This window comes from Stegodyphus dumicola, chromosome 10, assembly GCF_044657685.1.
Source record: "Stegodyphus dumicola isolate Sdum_Otavi_A_Nest chromosome 10, ASM4465768v1".
In the NCBI taxonomy this organism is placed as follows: domain Eukaryota; kingdom Metazoa; phylum Arthropoda; class Arachnida; order Araneae; family Eresidae; genus Stegodyphus; species Stegodyphus dumicola.
The window spans coordinates 42,892,217-42,916,158 of NC_140777.1; the positions used below are offsets into that span (position 1 = coordinate 42,892,217).

Consider the following 23,942-nt stretch of genomic DNA (forward strand, 5'->3'; position numbering starts at 1 on the left):
AATTACCTTAAAACATGTATTAAACATACAAACATTTTTCTGTCTACATCGGATTATTAAGAAAATTACATCTATTTACTACATGTAAATATTTTAGACGTAAAACTACATATAAATATATCAGACGTAACAGTTCATCATGCGACGTCAGTCTTTCGACTTGTGCAGGTTGTCGAGTGAAATGATGCCATTCGCAGTAGCATTAATAACTGTGATGTTAGCAAGTAAAACCAGCACAGTGGACTATCTTGAAAGAGGAACTATCAGTTATGCTATTTTTAGGACTTGAAAAGATCAACAGGTATTTATTGGAGAGAGACAAATGAAACTAAAAGGATGCCTGTGTGTTGCTTCAGCAAGTTCAAGATTGCACCTACGTGCTAAGAGATACTTGCTGCTATAAATTCATTGCTGGAAGAGAGATAAAATAGAAAGTACATCAAAGGAGATTCTCCAGTAGAGACCAAGCGTTCGTAAAATATTAGCAATAGCATAAAAGAGGTTCTGCAGTAGGGGCTGCGAGATTAGAATTTTCTTGTGAAATCTAGGCGTTGCTAAATTATTAATACCCTGTATTTAACATAGTGGGGATATGGTAACAAAAAAGTGGCATGAAAAAAGTAATGTTAAGAAAGTAAAAAATTACATAATATTACGTAAATACATCAAAAATCTAATTCTTTATTTATATATAAAAATAAAACGTTAGAAATTTTTCAACTCTGCAATTTTTGTATATACCGTATTAGTAGTTCGTGGGAGAATCATTGCTCATCTAAAAAACGTATGAAACGTGTGGTGATAGCGGAATCCAGAGCTATCATCACATGCTCTAGATTTCGAGTACAAGAATGTAAGCAATTTGATTATCACCATATTCATGTTTTATACTTATTTCAAGCTATTCGATCAAAGCATGTGTATTAGTTCTTAGTTACCGTTATGCCCTACGGTTCCAAGTTCCTCTGACTGTTCATGCCTGGAACCGTGAAGACATCATCTGGTCTCAATTTCTAAGTAGAATAACACAAACTGAGAAAAATCTAGTCATTTACACAATCTGTCCATTGATCAAGTCTCCGTAGTTTGCGGAAATTCAGAAACAAAAGCACAAGTAAAACAGAAACATTAAATTAGAAAAGTAAATCACAAACACAAGGCCCTCAAATATTCAGGAACAATCACGACTCGCAAAGCTGAAGTCGAATTTAAGTAATTCTGTCGTAAAGAGAACGAATAGCATTACAGTCAGCGAGAGTTGCCAAAAGATCGAGCTCAAGAACTCTACGCTTAAATACATTAATCACTTTACATCCTGGTTCGAGCCGACGAAAAGAGAAGTGAAACTATAAGCAAAATGAATAACTTAAGTGATTTAATAATATAAAATCCCACAGTACAACCTATAAGACGAAACGTTAGGCTATTTATTACATACATCTAATGTTATTCAAAGTAATAATAAAGAAAAGGTTTTAGAAAGTAAACTTTGGAGAAAGATGATGAATATATAAATACAGGAAAAAATGAAGAAAAGCAAAACTTATTATTCAATTATATGTATTTTCTCCACTACGGTAAGTAGAAATTTCGCAGAGAGAAAGTTCAGTTAATTTATAATACCTCGTTGCAATATGTTAAAGATAATACGTAAGTTGCGGCAGGAGAAACTATTATCTTTAAAAAAATCGGTAAAACATTTATTGCTTTCTTGAACTCTGTTGGTCCTCCTGTATGAATGAATATCTGAGTGTCAAAACTTCATTCTCGTATCAAAACAATTTCCTTCCTGAGTAACCGGAATTTTCTTTTCTGTATCGGTTTAGTAATTAGGTAGTTTCCTCTTACATCCGCTTGGCATTCTGCGGGCAACAACGGACAGCTTAATTCGAGTCACGTGTCCATCGCCATCCAACCAATCAAAGCAATCTGCTGTGTTTATGTCACTACTATATTGTTCTGCAACGCCCTAATTCCAATTTCTACGAGATTCCAATATTTAGCAATATCCAATAATGTGGATTTTTGGTGTGTTATTATGGTGTCACTTCTTCGTATGTGGTAAGTTTAAGACTTAGCAACAAGCGATCATTGTAGTAACATTGTAATGGAAATCTGCATTAGCTATATCCTTTTGCAATCGGAATCTTACCTTGTGTGGCATTTCGTGAAGATTATGATTTTTAAAATGTTATGTAAATATTTACAAACTGATTTTTTAAAACATTATATGAATAATTAAAAATTGATATTTTGTGTGTTTTACGAGAACACATATTACTTAAAATTACTTTTTTTGTATTACACAACGTAAGTGAAAGGCCATGAGAATTCGTAAGATTTCACCATCTGGAATGTGTGTAGGGAATCATGAGTTTTGTTCTTGTAATTTTGTGTAAAAGGAATATTTGAAACTATGTTTCATCTTAAAGGAGAAATGAAGTTCATCTTAAAAGAGAAATGAAGTAGATAGCTAAAGTCTACTTGATGCTTTTAACTTAACTTAGTGATTCATTAATGTATCGAAAAAGCAAAGCATATGTAATGAAACATATACTGCATTTACTGTCGAGCTAATTTGAACTCCTGTTCTTGACAATTATGTACATACATGTACTAAATTGATATAATATGATTTACTTAAAAAAACATTTATTTTATTAAAAGCTTTGTTTTTATGTGATTACCTTTCAAATGATCTTTTTATTTAAATTTTCTATTTCAATTTTATTTTTAAAAATTATTTCTAGTCAAGTAAAAAAGAGTTCTAGCCACTAAAAAAGTCGAGTATTATACAGTTTAAGCACTAAAATTCCTAAATTGTAAGCTATGAACATATAACAGATTTTCTCATTTTTATTTCACAAAAGAGAAATTTATGTATTTTTCCATCATAAATCTTATTTTAATTTTTCTTAGCTATGCGGATTCAGAAAATCAAAATTAAATTGACGAGGAATATGAAAATGTGAAATGATTAGAGTGTAATTGCGTAGTAAATATATATATAAAACTGAAGATAAAGCATTATAGAGGGAAAAAAAAAATGTATTTATCTCCTTTGTTTAGTACTTCAAACAGAACTTGTCCAGGGAAAAGGCTATCCTTTGTTTTATTTTCAGTTATTTTATACGTATTTGAAGTTTTTAATTTTACTACTCCTTTTAGGTTGCGACTTTTATTGAGAAGGAATTGGTTATGACCTTCATAGGGAAGAAATTATAATCTTTCATATAGTCCTAACTTTTTTTAATGCTAATTTTATTAATTATTTATATATATATATATAAGCAAATAACCAAATTTAAGCAAGGTCTATTAAAAATCCTGCGCCTAGGATGCAATGATTTAAAGAAACATGATTATAATTAAAGGAGAATATTCCTATTAAAATTCTTATATTTCAAATTAAATTAAGAATGTTAATAAAGTAAAAGAATAACAATTTGAAGTCTAAGTTCCAGTTTACAAATTCATAAAACGTTTTAGAAAAATATTTACAAGTATTAAATAGCAAATGTTAAATCGGCATGGAAAAATTGTTTTACTAGCAATGGCCAGTAGTAGTCGATATGCATGAAATTGTGACAAAAATTTATAATGGTAAATAAAGCTATACAAAGAAAATTACTTTAAATTTGAAAAGATAATGAAATAATACCGACTCTTCAGAGGGAATTAGCTTATTTCACACTCCTTCCAACCGTTTAGACGTTGTTTCGTCCTTGCTGTGCATATTCAAACAGAAAGAAGAAATGGAATTAAATGCATATATTTGATTCCCCAAATTTAGTATCCTCATATGCATATCAAAAATTCCCTTACACAACGTAAATTAAATTAAAATAATTTGGAATGCAAAAAAATTTATGCAAGTGCAAAAATAGTTTTAGAACAAAACGTAAGTATTGAATCAAACTTAAATGTGAAAATAAAACATTAGAATATGTATATATTGCACAATTAATATTTAATTTTTCTAGAATGAAAGCATAAAAATAAAGAATTAAAAAGAAGTATATAAATAAATTAGAATTCTATTAATTTTTAAATTGACTTTTATTTAGAAGGTCAAACTTTCAGTTGGAGATTAAATTTTTCGAGTTACGACACTTTGAACACAGATTCGAATTTTCTAATAAAAAGAACTTGCAAATTTAATGTTGAAAATGTCGATAAATTTTTTTTGAGAAAAGAAAATGATGATTTAAAAAATATGATGAGAACAAAATTATAATAATTTTTTTGAAAAAATGAATGACGTTAAAAATATGAATAAATTTTTAACAAAAAATTTAAATCTTAAAATATAAAAATATTTTGCAAAACTGCCAATTCAATATTTGTTATTTTTAGCATTGCTTCCTAATCTAACGCTGGCACAGTTAAGTACCATGCGGGATCTAAAAGTGTGGTTTTTGGCATAAATTTCTGAATTTTCAGAGATTTTTGCTACTATGAATACATTCAATTTTACATAGAAATCTGTACTTTCATCAAGCTTTTAATCTCAAACTCATTCCATATTTTCCCGCTATTTCGTATGCTTCATCCAAACATTTGCTTTCACTTAATATATTATTGAATGTATCTTGAGCTGCTAATTTTTTTACACCTCCTTCTTCAAAATCCATATTTTTAACAATAAATAGCTTTTTGGATAGTAAGACTTTATTTTTAACCAGAATAAAATCTTGAACTTTCTTTAAACATTTCCAGTATAAGATTTTGCTATAAATTGTCAGTGATAGATGACATAAATTTAATTAAACCTCGGTTTCTTTCTTCCGATATTTTTACTAAAAGATATATATATATTTTTTTCAGTGTTTGGAATAAGTTCAATAGTGATTTTATCTCATCCAATGCCTTTTATGAATAAATGTACATCGTATCCTGCTAAAGTATGTATTATTACAAGACTGAAATTAGGAATTTGATAATGTAAATTAAAAGCATTATATACTGATTCTTCTATGTTTTCCAGGTAAATGGCATCGATCTATAACTTTCTTTTTATCATCTGAAGCTTCAAGTATGATTTCCTTTTTACATGTATAGCAAACATTTGTACTTTTGTAATGTCTTATATCAAAGTCTGCTATTTTAGTTTAAAGTCTTTATATTTTTTCTTTTCTCATCAATAAAGTCTTCAGTTACTCAGCAAAAACTAAAACTATAGCTTCAGATTTTGATATTTTCTGATATAGGAGTTTGTTAGATCTGATTAACAAGCATTCGCCTTTTTCATTACGGATTCAAAACCGGCGTAGATATGAAATGGTACGTCCAACTGACATTTTATAATTTCAAATTTTACATATGTACCTTTTCAGGCATTTCTATCTTTACAGAACTAATGCATGTACAATCAATTTCCTGTTATTTTCAAGTCTTCGTTTGAATAAAAATATCTTAAACACCTATCACATAGAAACTTTTGATGATTAGGTTTTTGACTTCTTATTAACAAATTAACCGCCAAAACTACAAGTAATGTTTCTTTTCTCATTAAAATAATAACAAATATTAAATTAAGCATTTATAACATAAATTTACATTGAAAATAAAAAAGAATGCTCTTACCTGTGGAAAAAGCGAGAGTTCCGTTCGCGCAACGTCAGCGGAAAAAGACTACGGATGTTTAGTGAGTAGGATTGTACTCGTGTGATGTTTCCTTCGAGTGGAGCGCAGGATTAATTTTTAGCTGTATAACGTTTTATAAATCTACAAATCACTTTACTTGTAATTAATTTAATATTAAAAAAGACATTGTATTTCTTTTACAAATATAGATTATTTCAATTGAAAGATTCAAGCATGAAAAGCTTGATTACAATTATGATGTAAAGCTACATTACATACTTTGCATCTATAAACAGTCTGAGGTATCCGGACATAATCCCGACAGCCGAAATCCCGACAAGCCAGAATCCCGACAGACGGAATCCCGACAAGCCAAAATCCCGACAGGGTCGAAATCCCGACAAACCAAAATCCCGACAGGGTCGAAATCCCGACAAGCCAAAATCCCGACAGGGTCGAAATCCCGATTGTCCAATATCCCGACAGGGTCAAAATACCGACACGGGCGAAATCCCAATAAGGCCTAATGACCCCTTAACATACTTCCACAGCTGCAACTAGTATATGCTTTGATGACTAGCAAATCTGAAGAAAATTACAAAAGATTATTCCAAGATTTAATTGATTTCGCTGAAGAAATTAATATTGAATTGAGGCCATCTAGAATCATTAATGATCTAGAAAAGGCAGCTATAAATGCTCCGCGCACTCAAAATGCTGTCGAGGATTGGCACAGAAGATGGGAGACCTTAATTGGAAGGCCCATGTTGGCGTTTATAACATCATAGAAGGACTTCAAAAAGAACAGGAGCATGTGGAATACCAAGTTGAATGCATTCTTCGAGGAAAACAACAACCAAAACGTAGGAAGGTAGATGATGACAGAGAAAGGAGAATTATGACTGTTGTAGACGATCGTGGTAATCGACCTGTGATGGAATATCTTCGTGCTATCGCTCACAATGTGTCACTGTAAATATGTCGTTTGCATGTGTAAGTGATGTTTTCTTTTTCTTAATAAAAAGAATTTTATAAATCTTCATTTCAAATTTTAGCGGTCATTTCAATTTGTTAAAAATTATTTTAAGTAATGACATAATTTTTATGATTTTTTGATTTAAACTTTTAATTAGTAATATGTAATAGTTAGTTAAAAATTGTATTTTATTAAGCTAAATTGAGTGTTTGTATTTAGATATTAACTTGTCGGGATTTTGGACGGTCGGGATTTCGACCCTGTCGGGATTCTGCACACTCGGGATTCTGACCCTGTCGGGATTCTGGCTTGTCGGGACTTTGACCCTGTCGGGATTTCGACCGTGTCGGGACTTTTGGGTTGTCGGGATTTCGGCCCTGTCGGGGTCCCGACTGTCGGGATTCTGGATTGTCGGGATTTCGGCTGTCGGGATTATGACCCAGACCCACAGTCTGGCTATGGTATTCTTTACAACAAAGTCTTTTGTTATCAACGGACTTTACGATAAAATGTCTACCATCTCCATGCAATGGTTTTTGAATGCTGAATTTACTAGGTCTTCCTGTTGCTGATCTATTTCTGGCTAATTCTACACTCTCAATAGGAGTTTATAAAACGAATAATGCATTCTCTCGTCTGAAATCTAAAAGAGACTTTATATTTTCAGTAGTAGAAATTGTGGTGATATTTAGTAAGTTTAGATGCGGTCTCACCTCATATAATTTATCAGTATTGTCAAATGCAAATTCTGCTTTATATTCCTGTACTGCAAACGTGATATCGATTCTCGTACAACAGCAACAGAAATGTCCTTATCAAAAGGACAATGCATTTTTTCTTGAGGTAAAGAATGATATCCTGTAAGCAATAATATTCCAATAAATCTTCTCATATAGGCTTCAGATGCAATATTTTTTTTTCCACTGAACGTATATATTTATCTGTTCAACGAGAAGAGAGTAAATGTCTAAACCAAACCGAAAATCGAAAATCTCTGCACTAGTTTTACCTTGTATTTTATCTTTCATAATTTCTCTTTTACCTTGTATTTTATCTTTTATAATTTCTCTTCTATCTCTTTCTTCATGTTCTTCCTGAGACATAACTAACGGTTCCTTTTATATCCACTTCAAGATTTCAGTCTTCTGCTCTTTAAACTTTTTAGTATGACTATAACTGTTTTCAGAAGGCTGAAAATTACTTCTTACGTGAATTTCAACTTCCCCAGCAGTATCATTTGGTAAAATCTCATTATCATTATATTATTATATTAATATCATTGCCATTCTTCTTCGTCACTAGCTTCTGCAATTTCTGGGGGAACAACAACAATATCAGTTTCATTCTGGTCATTATTAACATTATCATCATCTGTTTCTTCATCAAAAAAATTTTGAAGGGCTTTTTCTAATGTAAGATACCTCGTTATAGGCATTTTTAAACAACCAGAACATGAACCAGAACATCGAAAGGAATGAGTGAAAAAGGAGATTGACTACCCGTTTCCTGCTGACGTTGCGTCAGCGCAACACCTGTTTTCCCTTCCTCCCCAGCACAAATATAAACATCTGACTCATGTAATGTTCTGATAAACGGTGACCTTGACTAAAAATAGATCACTCATAAAGATGGCGATTCTTTCGTTAAATATTTTCAGCAAAAATACCCGGGCGAAAATTTTGCTTAAATTTTGCTTAAAGTATGAGATTAATTATTATAAACAAAATGATTGTTGAAGGCAAATATTTTTTACAGAAATAATCTTCATAATATTCCCTACACAAAATCATCTGCTGTAAAAAATATCTTAGGTAGTTATATTTATATACGCATTTCTTTTGACCGTTGCGTCAACGCAACACCAGCGGCTAATGGGTTAAACTATTGATATTTTTAATGCAAGAGTATGAGCAATTTGATCATCTTTCATATGAAACAAATTTACATGATTTCTAATGTATTATCAGTTTGAACTGTAAATAAAAGATTTGAAAAATTATTAAAATTCTAATTTATGTATTCCTTTTAATTCTTTATTTGTTTCATATTAGAAAATTAAATTTTGTTTTGTTATCCTCAAGTTGTCTTAGCTTAGAAATTTATTGCGTAATGAAATATATTTACAAGTTTTACCCGATTAAAGAAGCAGCAAGTATTTCAAAATTAATGAATTAGTAACAAATAGCAAATGAATTAAAATCAAATTAATTGCATACATGCAAGTCATATCATTTATAAAACATTTGGTTCGCATTAGTTTCAACAGGAATAATAAAATACTTCACGTGCTATATAACTTTCTAAAATAAAAAGAATAATCTGAAGTTTTCAACTAAACTAATAAAGTACTTTGATATGTTTTGTTAAAATTTTGTTTTATGTTCTGGGTTAGAAGTTACTGAAGTTTTACGCGTTTCTTTTCCTAGATTATGTAAAACAATAATCAATAATCAATACTCTACAAAGTATATATTCGAAAAAACATTATTTTATATGCCTTAATACATAGTATTATATGTATCAATGCCCGAAGAAATTTATTTAGTGAAAATACATGCACCTGTATGTTAGAGAATATTTTTCAGGACAAGATAACAAGTAATACTATCAAGGAATGCTTGCGTATTATCACCACATGTATTATCATACATTTTATACCAAGTGGTCTCAACTTTTATGCAATAGTGCATATTTGACAAAGCTCTATAACAAAACATTCTACACTATCCCCAATTATTTTATAGCGCAAAGGAGCGTCAGCCCAGAAGGGCTCTTAGACTCAGAACGGGCTTTTGAGTTGAATCACTATAAAAGTCTGATTTAGTTTCCAGATTGTTGCCACCAAATATTATCGCCTGTATTTTATTTAAAGAAATTAAATAATGAAGAATTTGCATGCACGTATGCATATTTTTCGTGAAAAAACAATGGTACCTAACCCAGATAAGCACATGACGTAGCAAAGACGTTGCAAACTGGTCCGAGAGGTTGCAAAGTGGTCGTGGTAACTTTAGACGACGTCTTTACAACACAGCAAAAACGCAAAATATTTGCCGTTACATTTTGGCAATTTGTCGACGTAGCTGAAACGTCTTGATTTGACCGCTTTTAGTCGTGGTCGTTTTAGCATTTTTTTCGTAGTTCATCAACGTTACTTTTAGAATGAAAACAGACTAAATCTGCCTATCAAGAATCTGAAGTCCGCATAAGATTTATTTTGCAATGTTTCATTACTTTATTTCATCAAAATATATTAATCTAAAGTAGATTCATCTAATGAAATATAAATTTAATATAAATACTTTTGAATTATTAAATTTAATTAGTATTAAAAATACGTACTAAATTATTGTTTAGATTTTTTTAAAATACTTCAAATAATTTTTTATAAATATTATAGCAAAATATTTAAAATTGAAAATAATCTATATAGTAAGTTATTAAGTTATGCATTTTATATATTTAAAAAAAAACATATTTCCCAAATCAATGCAAATCACATGTTAGCAATTAGTTCACTTTTGAAATATGACTTTATTTATTATTTTTGAAGTAAGGGCGAATTTATTGGAATTAATATGCTGACATAATATGAAACATTTTACCGCATACAGTGCAAAAAGTACAATTTTCGCGAAGATATGACTGTGAGTGAAGATGTATTCACAGATAAAATCACATTACAAATTAATATTGTGTAAGACATGACGAAACAAATCCGTCAATAACAAACGGTAACTAACTATTCATATTTCATATTCTACTCGCAATATCTATTATTTGAGAAAGAGAAAATAGAAAATGTACAAAGTTTACTATACTATACATAAGCTAAGCCTTACTTTTAAAATAAAATTGAAGATATTTTGTATTAAAATTTCAGGTTTCTTAAAACTAAATATGCCAGCGAATCGCTTCGGAAATTCCTCAGGCTGTTATTTCGGTTTACACGAGAATTTGTTTCTTTGTAAAAACAACCATTCAAAGCACCCATGCCACTAATGTCTGCGGCATATTTATGCTGCGAAACGCTGAATTTTCAGGGTATCTAATTTTATACAATTGTATAAAATCAACCTCCTTATTAAATGGAAAAATAGTTCAATGATATCAGAAAAAACCTTGTAAGCATTGATATCTGGAGGAAATATTTTTAATTATAGCTAAAATTTAATATATAGTTCACATTCATTTTTTAGGTTGACAAAGGACAAGAGTATTAGTCTAAATAATATCCAAGACATGTTGTTTGTACTTCCACGTCACAATAACATTTGTTATTGATTTGTAATGCTCTTGATTCGAGCCTACATCTAGATCAAGTTCACGAATTTTATTGTAGCCCCCCAACGGAAAAGTGTTGCGCCTGTCACTGGCTTAGGCTTTGGGCACCTTGCTGGACAGTATGAGTTTTCCCGCTACTTCCGTATTCTGAAACAGAACGTCCTGGGGGACAGATCCCAGGGTCTTCTACCTATTTTCTCACTTTCGACATAATTCTACAATATTTTAATTCTCATAATCGTCATACTGCAAAGACACTGCACATTTTCAAATTTTCATGCTTTCCCGGGGTTATCACAGCTGGCTTCCATATCACCATGCCAACAAGGCGGCATAATATTATTTCAATGAATTAATTAAAAGTACTTCATCCTAAGAACTGATGGGGAAGTAACAAATGATGAAACTGCGTCAAACTTGAAAACTGCACTAACGGTAATTTGAGAGAAAGCGAACAAATGGGTGCAGCTTTTAATTTTCTACAAACTTTTCTGTCACGAATCACAGGCAAGCCTCTAACCGCACCTGCACCAAAATAGCAGATTCGAAGAAGGTTTGAATAACAATTGCAAAGAGAAAACTTACTTGAAAAGAGATAAAATATTTTGTAATCTGGGACAATTAAAAAAACAATAAATATTAGGAATGAGAAGACAAAATGCGCCTATGAAGTAACAAGTAATTGCGTCAGCAATAAATATATAATAAATAGATAAATTATAAATATGCAAATCAATTTTTAGATTTCTGAAAATTGTTTCCTGAGGGCGTGTTATAAACACGCTTGTAACGCTGAATGTTCATTCTTATTTTATTATTTGTCACATAGCAACTGTTTTCCATTTTGAGGAACAAAATTCATTTAGCAAGAAGTTACTTCTTCACGGTAAGATTCGACTTAGAAAGGTATGGCAAAGCCATAGATCTATTTGTAAATCAGTTTCAAAGTAATTCATAAATAAATCAGGGAAAAGTAAGTAAATCAGGGAGCTTAGGACAGGTACAGGTACAAGAGGGGGATACAAAGTATTTACCAATATTGATCCAACTGTTATCCCTGTCTTCTAACTATCTAAGGAGCGTAGAACAGAAGTTCGAGCGCAGTCATAATACCTTCTGCTGCCTAACAGATTCAGATATAGTCATTGAAAGAACAGGCTATGCGATAATTTTCGTTTTCAGACTATGCGGTAATGCTGGAGTAGTTTTGCTTATCGGCTGGAAATGTTATCTTTAGATAATAAAGCTATATAAATTTTAAACAAAAATTGGAAACAAAATATTACAAGAAAAATATTAATTTGTGAATGATACTTTATCAGCTGTAATAATATTGTTACGTTTTTCTTTTCTGACACCAGTTGTTACATTATTTTCTTCATTGACGTTCGTACGGGGTTCGTGTGGATTTGGAGTGAATAACGACGACACTTGATGATGAAGTATCGAAACACACTTTATTTACCAATGCCAATCAGGACAGTTCCAAAACACTTTTACAGTCGTCGAAGATCTACTATAAACACGCTGGAACAATCAGCGACACAGCCTTCACACTGTCAGGCAATAACGCTGGAGACAGCTTTACTGCAAAGCACCACAGTGCAGCTCCCGATTCTGCTCGGTTGTTCTCGGAACTCCACGTACTCTCGAGACTTTCCACGCTACAACTCGCGATGCATTCGACGACACACAGAGCACAGCTCCCGACTCCGGTTCAGTCGTTCCCGGAGCTCAACACACTCTCTCGACGAGGCACGAATCGCGATATACTAAGCGACTCCTTCGGTGATCACGACGACCCAACTGTCAACTCGATCGTCTCCGCACGGACTAACTAGATGAGACACACTATCTCGCACTCTTGATGAGGCACTCTCTAACTATCAACTCGCTAGACGAGACACTCAACTCGATACTAACTAACTCGCACTCCAGACGAGGCCCTCTGACTCGCCCTCTCGACTGCGAACCAGCAGTGTTTATATAGCATTCGGTGTTCCAGAACATTCTGAGCAAAACCGGTAAGATTCGTTCCATAAATTCTTCATCCGTCCTTGGCATATCGCCAATTTCGTCGCCAAATGGGCGATCCATCGCCAAATGTGGTTACCCTGCTTCCCCTTGCCCTTTTATGTCAACCCTAGTAGCAGCAACCGTAGTAATAATAGGTGAAAGGATATTACGTACTTTTTTTGGGCGGAAAGAAGAAAAACGTTTCTGAGAACATTAAATGCATTTTGAGATTCTCTTAGATACGAGAACATGAGCATATGCGGGGTTGTTCTATGCTTTAAAATGCTAATGGATTTTATCAAATTTCGTCAATTTTTAAGTTAAATTTCAATATCAAATACACCGTTCACCTAAAAACGTAAGACGTGGATGAATATTTTTCTTAGTCCTTAAGTAATATTAAACTCAAGTACGCATGGAGAGCAAATTAAAATTGTTTTGATGTAGTTCAAACTAGCAAAATCAATCGCATCGAAATTTTTTATTCGAAATGGTTGTAGCTTGTAGGGTTTATATTTATTTTAACTAACATTTATTTTAAGTTTAAACTATCTTTCCTGTCAAGCCTTACTTTCCCCTGGAACTGCCAATGCCAGAATATGTAAATTTGAGTAGAACGCGCAAGGATTCCAATTATCAGCGGAAGTATTCTGATTTAAATAGAAGGAAACAAGTTCGGTGAGAGAGAGTTATTCTTACTTAGCGAGCGCGGAGGTAGAAATCGAGAATTGAAGAACCCCGCGTTGCGGCCTATGTGCTTGGCGGGAAGTAGTTGCAATTGTTCCAGTGAGCTTCAAGTCTGCTGAATTAGCTGCGGTATTTGTAAAACGCGGTGAGTTAGTTATTTTAGAGAGCCTCGTAGTTAGAATATTGTCTTTACTTTCTTTTCAGGTTCTTATTTTTATTTGACTGCCTAGTGGGCACAGTCTGTAAGCGTCAAGAGGACGCCATTGTAATTTATTACGTTGAATAAAAAGGGACTTAAACCCTTTATAAGACTCTGTGGTTTATACAAGCTTTCACAGTCACCTCTTGGTTGCGTGCTAGTTAGAGGCGCGCAACGTTATATTGGCGCCCGAACACTTATCGAACTGAAATGGCCGAAAACTGGATGGAAGCCGCTGGACAACACCAAGAAATGACAACGCAGTTAGAAGGATTTGGATACCTGGTCCAGACTTTGAGAGCATCAATCAAGCCAAACGTCTATTTCGACGGAAAAAATTCGGTGTCCGTATTTTTAGAAGGTATAGAAAACCACTTTCAGCTCTATCCTGTGCCTGAAAGACAAAAAGTTGCTATTGCCACATCAGCACTAAGAGGACAGGCCGCGCTATGGTGGAAAAATATAGGCAAATTTCTTCTAGGTGAATTTGGAAGCCCGACGTATACTTTTGAAAATTTCAAAAAATCGTTAGTAAAGGCCTTCCCCATAGTGAAAGATCGCGCACGGCTGGAAGCCGAGCTATATAGTTTCTATCAACGGGATACAGCACAATTGACGGACTTTATTTTACGAAAAATCAAACTAACGGATATGTTGTACGGGAAAAAACCCGATGCGGAGATAATTGAAATAATATTACCAAGATTGTTACCCGCTGTTCAAGACTACTTTGAAATTAGAAACCCAACCACATTGCAGGAACTTTTCGAATTGGCGGTGAAATTTCAAAATCGCAGAATAGCGGAAAGAGCGAGAGGGGAAACATATTCTCAAAGTACCAGAAGGAAGGAGGAAACCAGAAATGGAAATCGCTCGTATGGGGGAAAGAACTATCAAGCTAACGCATCGAAACTCGAAGGTCAAGGGCCAAAAAGAAAATTTGAAAATAAGCATCCGCGTGCCCAGAAGACACAGATTGAAAGGAAAGCTTTAAACGACTAGAGGGGCCTGTGAAAGGGAGGGTCCAGACCCCGGAAGTTTTAGAAAAACCCTCAAATAGACATCTAAATACAGTCATCGTAAAAAACTCACAGCTACCAATTATACAAGTCCTGGTTGGCGATGTACCAGTAGAAGCCCTCATCGATACAGGAGCAGAAGGAAATTTCATGAGTGAAAAGTTCTTCAAAAAGAATTTTTATAGGATACGACTCTTTAAAACCAGAAATACGGAAATTATAGCGGCGCAAGGAAAAACATGTCACTGCATCGGGAAAGTATCATTAAACGTACAGGTAAAAGAGGAAAATCTCAAAGTATTAATTTTTGTGGTGAAAGACCTCCAACACTCTCTTATTTTAGGTATGGACTTTTTAAGGGCCGCGAGGGCCAAATTAAATTTTCAAGATAGTTCCGTGGTGCTGGAGATGGACCAGAGGGTGGTGGAACCGGTGGAGACACCTGAATTGGACCTTAGCCATTTGAATGACCAGGAAAGTAAAGCAATACAGCAAGTGGTGAGTAATTTTTCTCATTTGTTTTCAGAAAAACCGGGAAACTGTCAGATTGTGACTCACAAGATTCAATTAAATGCCAAAAAACCTTGTAGGACTAAACCGTATCGCTATGATAAACAAAAAGACTTAATCATCGAAGAACATATTAAGGAGATGTTAAAGAATAAAATAATAACGCCCATAAATAGTGAGTACGCGAGTCCAGTCGTACTATGTAGGAAAAAGAACGAGTTTTCTCCTTCGGATAAAAGGGCTTGGAGGTTTGCTATCGATTATAGAAAACTAAATAGCATAACTAAATTTCCAGTTTACCCTTTGCCGGTTATAGACGAGATCATTAGACAGATCAAATCGACGAGATATATGTCTATTTTGGACTTAACGTCTGGCTACTATCAAATAGCTATGAGACCCGAAGATATACATAAAACCGCGTTTATAACAAAATCGGGCACTTATGCATTTTTACGCATGCCTTTTGGGTTGTGTGGGGCCCCATCAACATTCCAGAGAGCTATGGACATTGTTCTAAAGCCTGTCCTAGGAAAATCAACCTTAATTTATCTAGATGATATAATTATAACGAGTAATACGTTGGAACAACACATTAATGACCTCGAACGAGTTTTTAAATTATTAAAAGAGGCCGGTCTTACAATTAACGCCTCAAAATGCAAGTTCGCAACTAAAGAACTTAAATATCTCGGTTATAAAATTTCGCAAAAGGGTATAGAAACGCAAGATTCAAAAATAAAAGCTATTAAGAATTTCCCACCGCCCAACACCGCCAAGAAACTTTCGTCTTTCCTTGGACTAAGTTCTTACTATCGATCTTTCATAAAAGATTTCGCTAATATTGTTGAACCACTCTTAGTAATCAAAAGAAAAAAGAGTAAATTTACGTGGACAGCTGAAGCTAACACAGCTTTTGAAAGATTAAAAGAAGCGCTTATTAATGCCCCTGTTTTAAAATTCCCTGAGGGGGACGAAAACCTGGAAATTGCGGCAGATGCATCAGACTATGCGGTGGGTGCGGTTCTTATGCAAAATAACCATCCGCTGGCATTTTTTAGTAAAACATTGAATCAAACACAAAGGAATTATACAGCTACAGAAAGAGAAACATTAGCCGTATTAATGGCTGTACACAAATTTCGAGTTTATTTCGGCAAAGCGCCAGTAACAGTCTTTTCGGATCATGCGGCTGTTGGTAGACTTTACTCGGGAAAAAACCTAACGCCCATGTTAATAAGATGGGCTTTAAAACTCCAAGAATATAATATCACAATAAAATATAAACCGGGTAAGGAAAACAATGTAGCTGACGCACTTTCTCGTATAAAACTGGACGATGAAGGTAATGAACTTAAATGCGCTGTGTTGACTTCAAAAATTTTAGATTCTAGAGATACGGTTATTACTGAACTGAAAGCTGATCCTGAATTTGGAAATATCTATGCTTATTTGAAAGACCCCGAAAGCTTTGAGCACACAGATATCGATGCGATAAGAAATAGAGCAAAAAACTATGAAATAATAGATAATTTATTATTCTATACGAAAACAACAAACGAAAATCTTGAGTATAAGCCAGTCATCCCAGCCTCGCTTCGATTAAGCATTTTGAAGGAGTTGCACGAAAAAAAAAAAAAAACAGCGGGCCACCTAGGGGTCAGAAAGACTAGAAAGAAAAGGGTACGCGAGGCGGTATATTTCCCGCAATTATACAAAATAGTAACGGCGTATGTCAGGTCCTGCAATCAATGTCAGTTAATAAATGATATTAATTACAGCCCGGCCGGGTACTTAAATAGCATTCGCGCTACATTTCCGAATGAAATTTTAGGTATAGATCTCCTTGGTCCCTTCCCCCAGAGCGAGTTAAATAAAAATCGTTTTCTTTTAGTAATAGTAGATCATTTTTCAAATTGGATAGAAATTGTTCCACTTAAACGCGCGTCAGCCAAAATAGTCGCAGATGCATTCTTACACAGATACATTTTAAAATACGGTGCACCGATAAAACTCATTAGCGATAACGGAAAACAATTCATTAGTCAAATATTTGAAAACATATGCAATGGACTTGATATACGCCATATCAAAATGGTTCCGTATAGACCACAGGCTAACATAGCAGAAAGAGTTAATAAAAACATTGTAAAAATAATTCGCAGTTACGTTAGCACACATCACAAGCGCTGGGATGGCTACATAAATGAATTAGCTTATGCTTTAAGAACGGCACATCATGATACTACGGGAAAAACTCCAGCAGAATTATTTTTAGGCAGAAAGATAATTACGCCTTTAGATAAATTATTCTTTGTGCAACAAAGAGAGCAGGAATTTAGACAACAAGACGTGCAAAAGTTGATTGAGCAGGCGCTTAAAACTTCGGATACGGCAAGAAATAGACAGAAGTTATATTATGATAGAAAACGCCGTGAAGCAGATTTTAAAGTTGGGGATAAAGTATTGAAACGGAAATTTTCTTTATCAAGTGCCCCAGACAATTTTATGGCAAAGCTAGCTCCAAAGTTTGAAGGCCCCTATGTAATTCAGGAAATCAAAGGAGTAGTCTTATATCTTAAAAACGAGAGAGGGGAAATCTGTAAAGCAAGTCCCGACCAGGTGAAAAAATACTATAATCCAAATGATTTTGAAATCCTTAAAAGTTTCTTGCAGGACTCAAGTCTAAACGAAATAGAAGGGCCAGAGACTGCAACAACTATTCCACCACCCAAGAAACGGAGAACTGAAGAGAGACCTAGCACTTCTACAACCCGGACGTCGGTATCAAAAAGAAAAAAGGATTTTCAAACTCCGGCGTTTAAGAAAAACAAAAATACAGATGAATCGGGTAAAGAAACCGTGGTAAAGACGAAAACACCACCTACAAAAGATGGCAGGAGAAATTACACATCAAGGAGAACGCGCACACGGCCACAGAGTCAGGTGCCAGAAAGGCCGCCGTTCCGGAAACTGAAACGCCAAAAGGAGGCACAAAAATACGACGAACAGAAGAAATTCAAGAAGGACTCCAGACCGGAGGACGTCAAGACCAGCCGTCCCAGGCAGAAACGCAAAGGCCAACAACCAGACGATTACTCCGTCAAGAGGCCAGCATGTAGAGGACGCAAAAGAAAGAGCAACGGGGACGACACTCGGAGATCAATAAGGAGAAGATTCACATCCATGACACCTCTAATTTGGGATCAATTTTGTCAAAAACGGATGACGGAGTTTCAAGCATCGAAAACTCAAAGATAAGTTAAAACCTTCTATAAATTTTTTTTCTGTTTCGTTCCGAAATGTTATGCATAAGTACGAAGTTCTATGTTTTGACGAAAGTCAATATGTCTCGGTTGAGACTTAGTTTTGTTTTACTTTATTTAGCTAAGGCAAAAGTATTATTTTCTTTAAGTGTAAAAGCTAAAAACAAGCATTTTCTGTTGGTCGAAAGACTAAGTCTGTTATGTTAAAGCCAAAATTTGGCCGGAGATAAAAATAACTTCGTATTCTTGTACTAATAAGAATTTTAGTTTCAGTGCCGCCAGTTTGGCGAAGAATGAGTAAAGTAAAAATTTATTTTCTCTTATTCATTTTATGGTAAATTCTAAAAAGCATATGTATTAAACTTTTGTAAATGTATGTAAATACTTGCATGTTATGTAAAAGTAGAATTTAGTCTAGAAGCATAAAATTGTAGATGCTAAAAGTGAATGCTTAAAAGCAATGAAGTCAAAATTTAAGTACTAAACTGTAAAGTCATGCTTTAGAGCGAAAGCCTGCATGTTTAAAGATGCATGAGGGGGAAGTTAGAATGAATGTGTTTTGTAGGGTTCTCCACCTACATTTGAATTTTTAAGACTATTAAAGTAGCTCATTGAGTTGTAGAATGTCGAGTAAGGTGTGTCTATTTGGTTGTTGAATTCTAACAAATCATGGTGGTTAGGGGAAGTGTTGTAAGACTAAAACACGAATATTCCCGTTTGACACCACACACGGTAGAGAGCCAGGGTAAAGTTAAATTAATGCTTGAAAAATTGAATGAATGTGAAGTGAGCAATAACTAGGAAAAACGAATCGTTTAAAAACAAAAATTTATTGTGTCAAGTAAGTGTAAATTATAATGTATGTAGAAAGATACTGATACTTATTCCTTCCAGATGCTGGAAGGAAAGACCAAGATTGATTGATGAAGTCCAGGAAAAGTTGCTGTAAGAAGAAAGCTTTGTAGCGACTAACAGAATTTTAATATATAATTGTTACATAAGATTTTTTTTTTTGTGTAAACGAGGCTTTCGCCAGTTAGTTCAGAATTAGATAAACTTACAACAGGTCGTTTGTAGGACCTGCTTCCAAGTTTTCCAAATTCTGGCAGCGGCAAATGTAGGGTTTATATTTATTTTAACTAACATTTATTTTAAGTTTAAACTATCTTTCCTGTCAAGCCTTACTTTCCCCTGGAACTGCCAATGCCAGAATATATAAATTTGAGTAGAACGCGCAAGGATTCAAATTATCAGCGGAAGTATTCTGATTTAAATAGAAGGAAACAAGTTCGGTGAGAGAGAGTTATTCTTACTTAGCGAGCGCGGAGGTAGAAATCGAGAATTGAAGAACCCCGCGTTGCGGCCTATGTGCTTGGCGGGAAGTAGTTGCAATTGTTCCAGTGAGCTTCAAGTCTGCTGAATTAGCTGCGGTATTTGTAAAACGCGGTGAGTTAGTTATTTTAGAGAGCCTCGTAGTTAGAATATTGTCTTTACTTTCTTTTCAGGTTCTTATTTTTATTTGACTGCCTAGTGGGCACAGTCTGTAAGCGTCAAGAGGACGCCATTGTAATTTATTACATTGAATAAAAAGGGACTTAAACCCTTTATAAGACTCTGTGGTTTATACAAGCTTTCACAGTCACCTCTTGGTTGCGTGCTAGTTAGAGGCGCGCAACGTTATAAGCTTTATGTTTTATTTAAGTTTGAATTTAGGGTAAGCATATCATCATACCATCAATATAATTTTTATGGAACTCTAATAGTTCGATAGAAATTTAAATTTTTGCAAACCGATTGGCTGCGTAGTCATTTCCCTCATTCATAGCGTGAATACCGTGCAGTTTCCCTTAAAAAGTCTTCCATAGAGGTATTCCTTTTTGCCATCTTCTAATCAACTTAAATTTTTACATCTTCTAATAAATTCAGATCTGTAGCGAGATTTCAAATTAAAGTTACAGCCAGATAAGATTTAGATACATGCTAGATATAGATCAGATCACATAGAGATGAGATTCAGATTAAAATTGGCTGCAACTTTAAAGAGCTGAAGAATTTATAAAAGGTGAATGCAAAAGAGTGATGCAAAGCATGCAAAAGAGTTCAAACGATATTCGAAAAAAGAGACTAAGAAGAATGGTGTGAGTATATTTCCATTTTGGTACTCACAAACTTTGTTATTATCATCAATCATCAAACAAAATAAATTGCTTTTAAACATTTTACATAAAGCAGTTTTAAAATACCGGTGTCTTTATTCAAATTACCATCTAACTTATTTATAATTACTTTCGCTTAAATTAGATTGCTTTCACTTTAAATTAAATTACTTTAATTACATTTCTAGTTAAAATGTTAACTCATTTCCTCTTAACTCGGTTTCTAGATGTAATCTTCAAAATATAAACATCAGTAGCCTAATCATAATTTATCTTTTTTCATTTAATATTTTAATTATAACGAGACTAAAAAGCTATTTCAGGAAATAAGTTTAAGACGTAATTAATATAGTTGAATTCGAATCAATAGGAAAGAAAGTAATTACATGTGCAAGAATATTAAATTCGAGTAAAAATAATTCATTTCTTAGCTTCGTCTTTAATTTTATTTTTTCGCTTCAGTATTTCCATTACTTCATAAGAGATACAAAAAATTTAATTCTAAATAAATGACTTAATATTACTTAATTTTCTTTTTTCTTTCCTTTGCTAAAGCAATACTCATTTATTCGAGCACATCCGTTAAATGTGTTTCATATTGCTACCCAGATAAATATATTCTGGAAGCAATGGTTAGAAAATACATCGCAACGAAAGTTAAAAGAAAATATTTCGATTTGAAGAAAAGATAAAATACATACCAGGAGATCATTGACAAATAAATCGAAATATGATGGCACAGATGCATTTTGCTTAGGACATACATAAGATTGGAAAGAAATAGGAAAAATAAAAAAGGTAGGATTTTCATTAGATCGATCAAAGAGTATTAGCTTTTTGCAGAAGAGAAAGTATATACCATCTTTCTTATTTTTATATCAAACTCTTACCTTTATTTGTTCTTAGTAAAAGTAATTTAGTCTTTTTAAACCTCCAAATTCCTTCAAAGAATAACTTCTCGAAATTGATATATATCTGTAAAACTCAAAATTGTTTTATTTAACTAGTATTTACCCTCGGATGCTGTAATACGTTTAAACCTGTGGGAATAATAAAAAAGGGGTTTACTTGGGTAAGTTTTTAAAAGTATCCAAGATCTATCTAAATTGAATATACAGTCAAATAGCTAAGTAATGAATGCGAAATTAACGACTTATTCGACTTTACAAGGTGCATTTTTTTCAACAAAAGATAAGTTAAAAATCTGATTTTAACAAATTATCCAAAAGTAATTAATTTTAAATTCCGAATTTTTTAATGAAGTTTCCATGAAAGATGACTTACAATCATTATTCTACGCCTGAGCCCTATTCAACACAAATAAATATAGAGCATGAGCACATATACATAACGAAAATATCTATTCACTGTAAGTCCTACTAGTAGCCGAAAAGATTAGATCGCTGTACATTGGTAGTTTGACCTGCTTTAAGTTCAAACCCAGGCGAACGGACTGGCTGCATGGTTGTAAGTTTCTCCATGTGTAACCTGAATACAGATATTTCCCCTAAAACGTCCTTCATAAAGCCATCCCCCCCCTAGGCAGATAGTCTATGTGACTTTGCAATAGTCAAACAACCTAAAATAATGAATTCATTATAAATGAAAGTAGAGCTTATCTATTGGGTACACTGGGTCCAAACACTGACATAGAAGAGATGCTTTTTCTGAAGCTTTACAGGTTAAACTAAAGACTTTGAATATGGGATAATTCGAAATCTCAAATGCACAGGTGAAAACATTTAGTCAAATGAATGATAAACGGTTTGGAACTGGAATCTCGAACCATGACTTTCAAACTTCATAGTCGGAGTGTGATGAATTTTGCCAGATACTTATGGAGCGAAGTAACTATGATAACAGATTTTAAAAACTTGAGTTTTTATTAAGATGCGAAATCGAATGCTATTAACCATATGTCACAAGAATTATGGTCAAGTTACACTCAAAAGTTGAGATGACTTTCATTGCGCCAGATTTCAAATTACAGTGGCTCATAATTGTTTTCGAATACTTGTGTTTCCCAGTTTTATTTGAAAACATCAGTTACTAAATGATAGTGTAATAACTTGATTTTTTCACTTTTATTATTGATAATCTTTTTAAAATATGCTGGTTTTGAAAACATTATTCAAAGCATTTTTTCGAAAAAAAAAAAAAAAAAAAAAGTAACTACCAATACAATATTAATTTATCGCTGGTCTATCGCCCCTAGCGCGCCATTACCAGTCCAGTTGAAGTATTACGTAAAGGCGCATGAGACTGGTGAATGCATGGTAGGTATTGTGTCCAAGGGACGGAGACTTGGTGACGAAGTAGAAGAAAGTGACACGTTGTCACCATGAAGAGACAATCAGCAGTGCAGCATACCTGGTCGTCGGTCATAGTGAAAAGAAGAGGAAACGAAGTAGGTTCGGAGAGTGCTGCGAGTCATCATGTTATGTAGCGCTTCAATCAGAAGAGTTCGCATGAAAAGCTTGGCGATTGGTCTCTGGTTGATCCAGGCTCAGTCCTGCAGCAGGAGTACGCAGGTCGTGTAGTTTAATGCTGTTATCACATCTATAGACGCGCGCGCTTACCCGGGACAATTCCGAGAAACGAGATTCTAGTAGTACGGCTTTAAGCGGCAGGCTTCCGAGAAATGTTTCGTCTAGCTAGGAGGAACGTGTCCCGGCTACGAGCAACATTTTAAAACTTTTCCCAAAATGTTCCGGCTGGAGACGTGTTCCTCGAACGTTCAACCAATCAGACGAAAGGTCAGCTTCTGAAGGATCACGGGTAACTTTCAATATGGCGATGGCTCTCACTGTGAAGTGATGGACGGTGGAAATAGAGGCCGATTTAATTATTGCTGTTTTGTTGTAATACAACTGCCTGAGTCATTTTTTAAATGTGTATATATTCATTAAATATATAATCGTGGAAATTTCAGAGTTGACAGTATTTTACGACGTTCTTGCATTTCGGATTTGTTTACAAATTGTTCGTAGCCAAAAGTTCGCCAAATTTGTCGTATTTCGTGCTGATCGTGTATTATAACACTCACCGTTATATAATAGAATTTTATTTCTTAAATTTAAGTTGAATAATTTTTTAAAATCCGTTTGTATATGCGCGGCTTTTCTCCTAATTACTTATCTTTTAAATTGCTAACTGCATAATCAGTGACACATTTTAAACAGCATAAAAGATGCATAAAAAAGAAAAGCATAGCTTATGTAATAATGAGAATACTCATTAAAT

At 33.8% G+C, this 23,942-nt stretch overlaps 1 protein-coding gene across 1 annotated transcript in view; it reads left to right on the forward strand.

Moving 5' to 3' along the window:
- Nucleotides 1-1,868: 1,868 nt before the first annotated feature.
- Nucleotides 1,869-23,942, forward strand: part of LOC118189277 (uncharacterized) — a 78,849-nt gene continuing 56,775 nt past the window's right edge. The window contains exon 1 of the mRNA XM_035359855.2: nt 1,869-2,061. Coding sequence (XP_035215746.1) covers nt 2,016-2,061 — 46 coding nt within the window. The 5' untranslated portion in view covers nt 1,869-2,015. The remainder of the gene's footprint in view (nt 2,062-23,942) is intronic.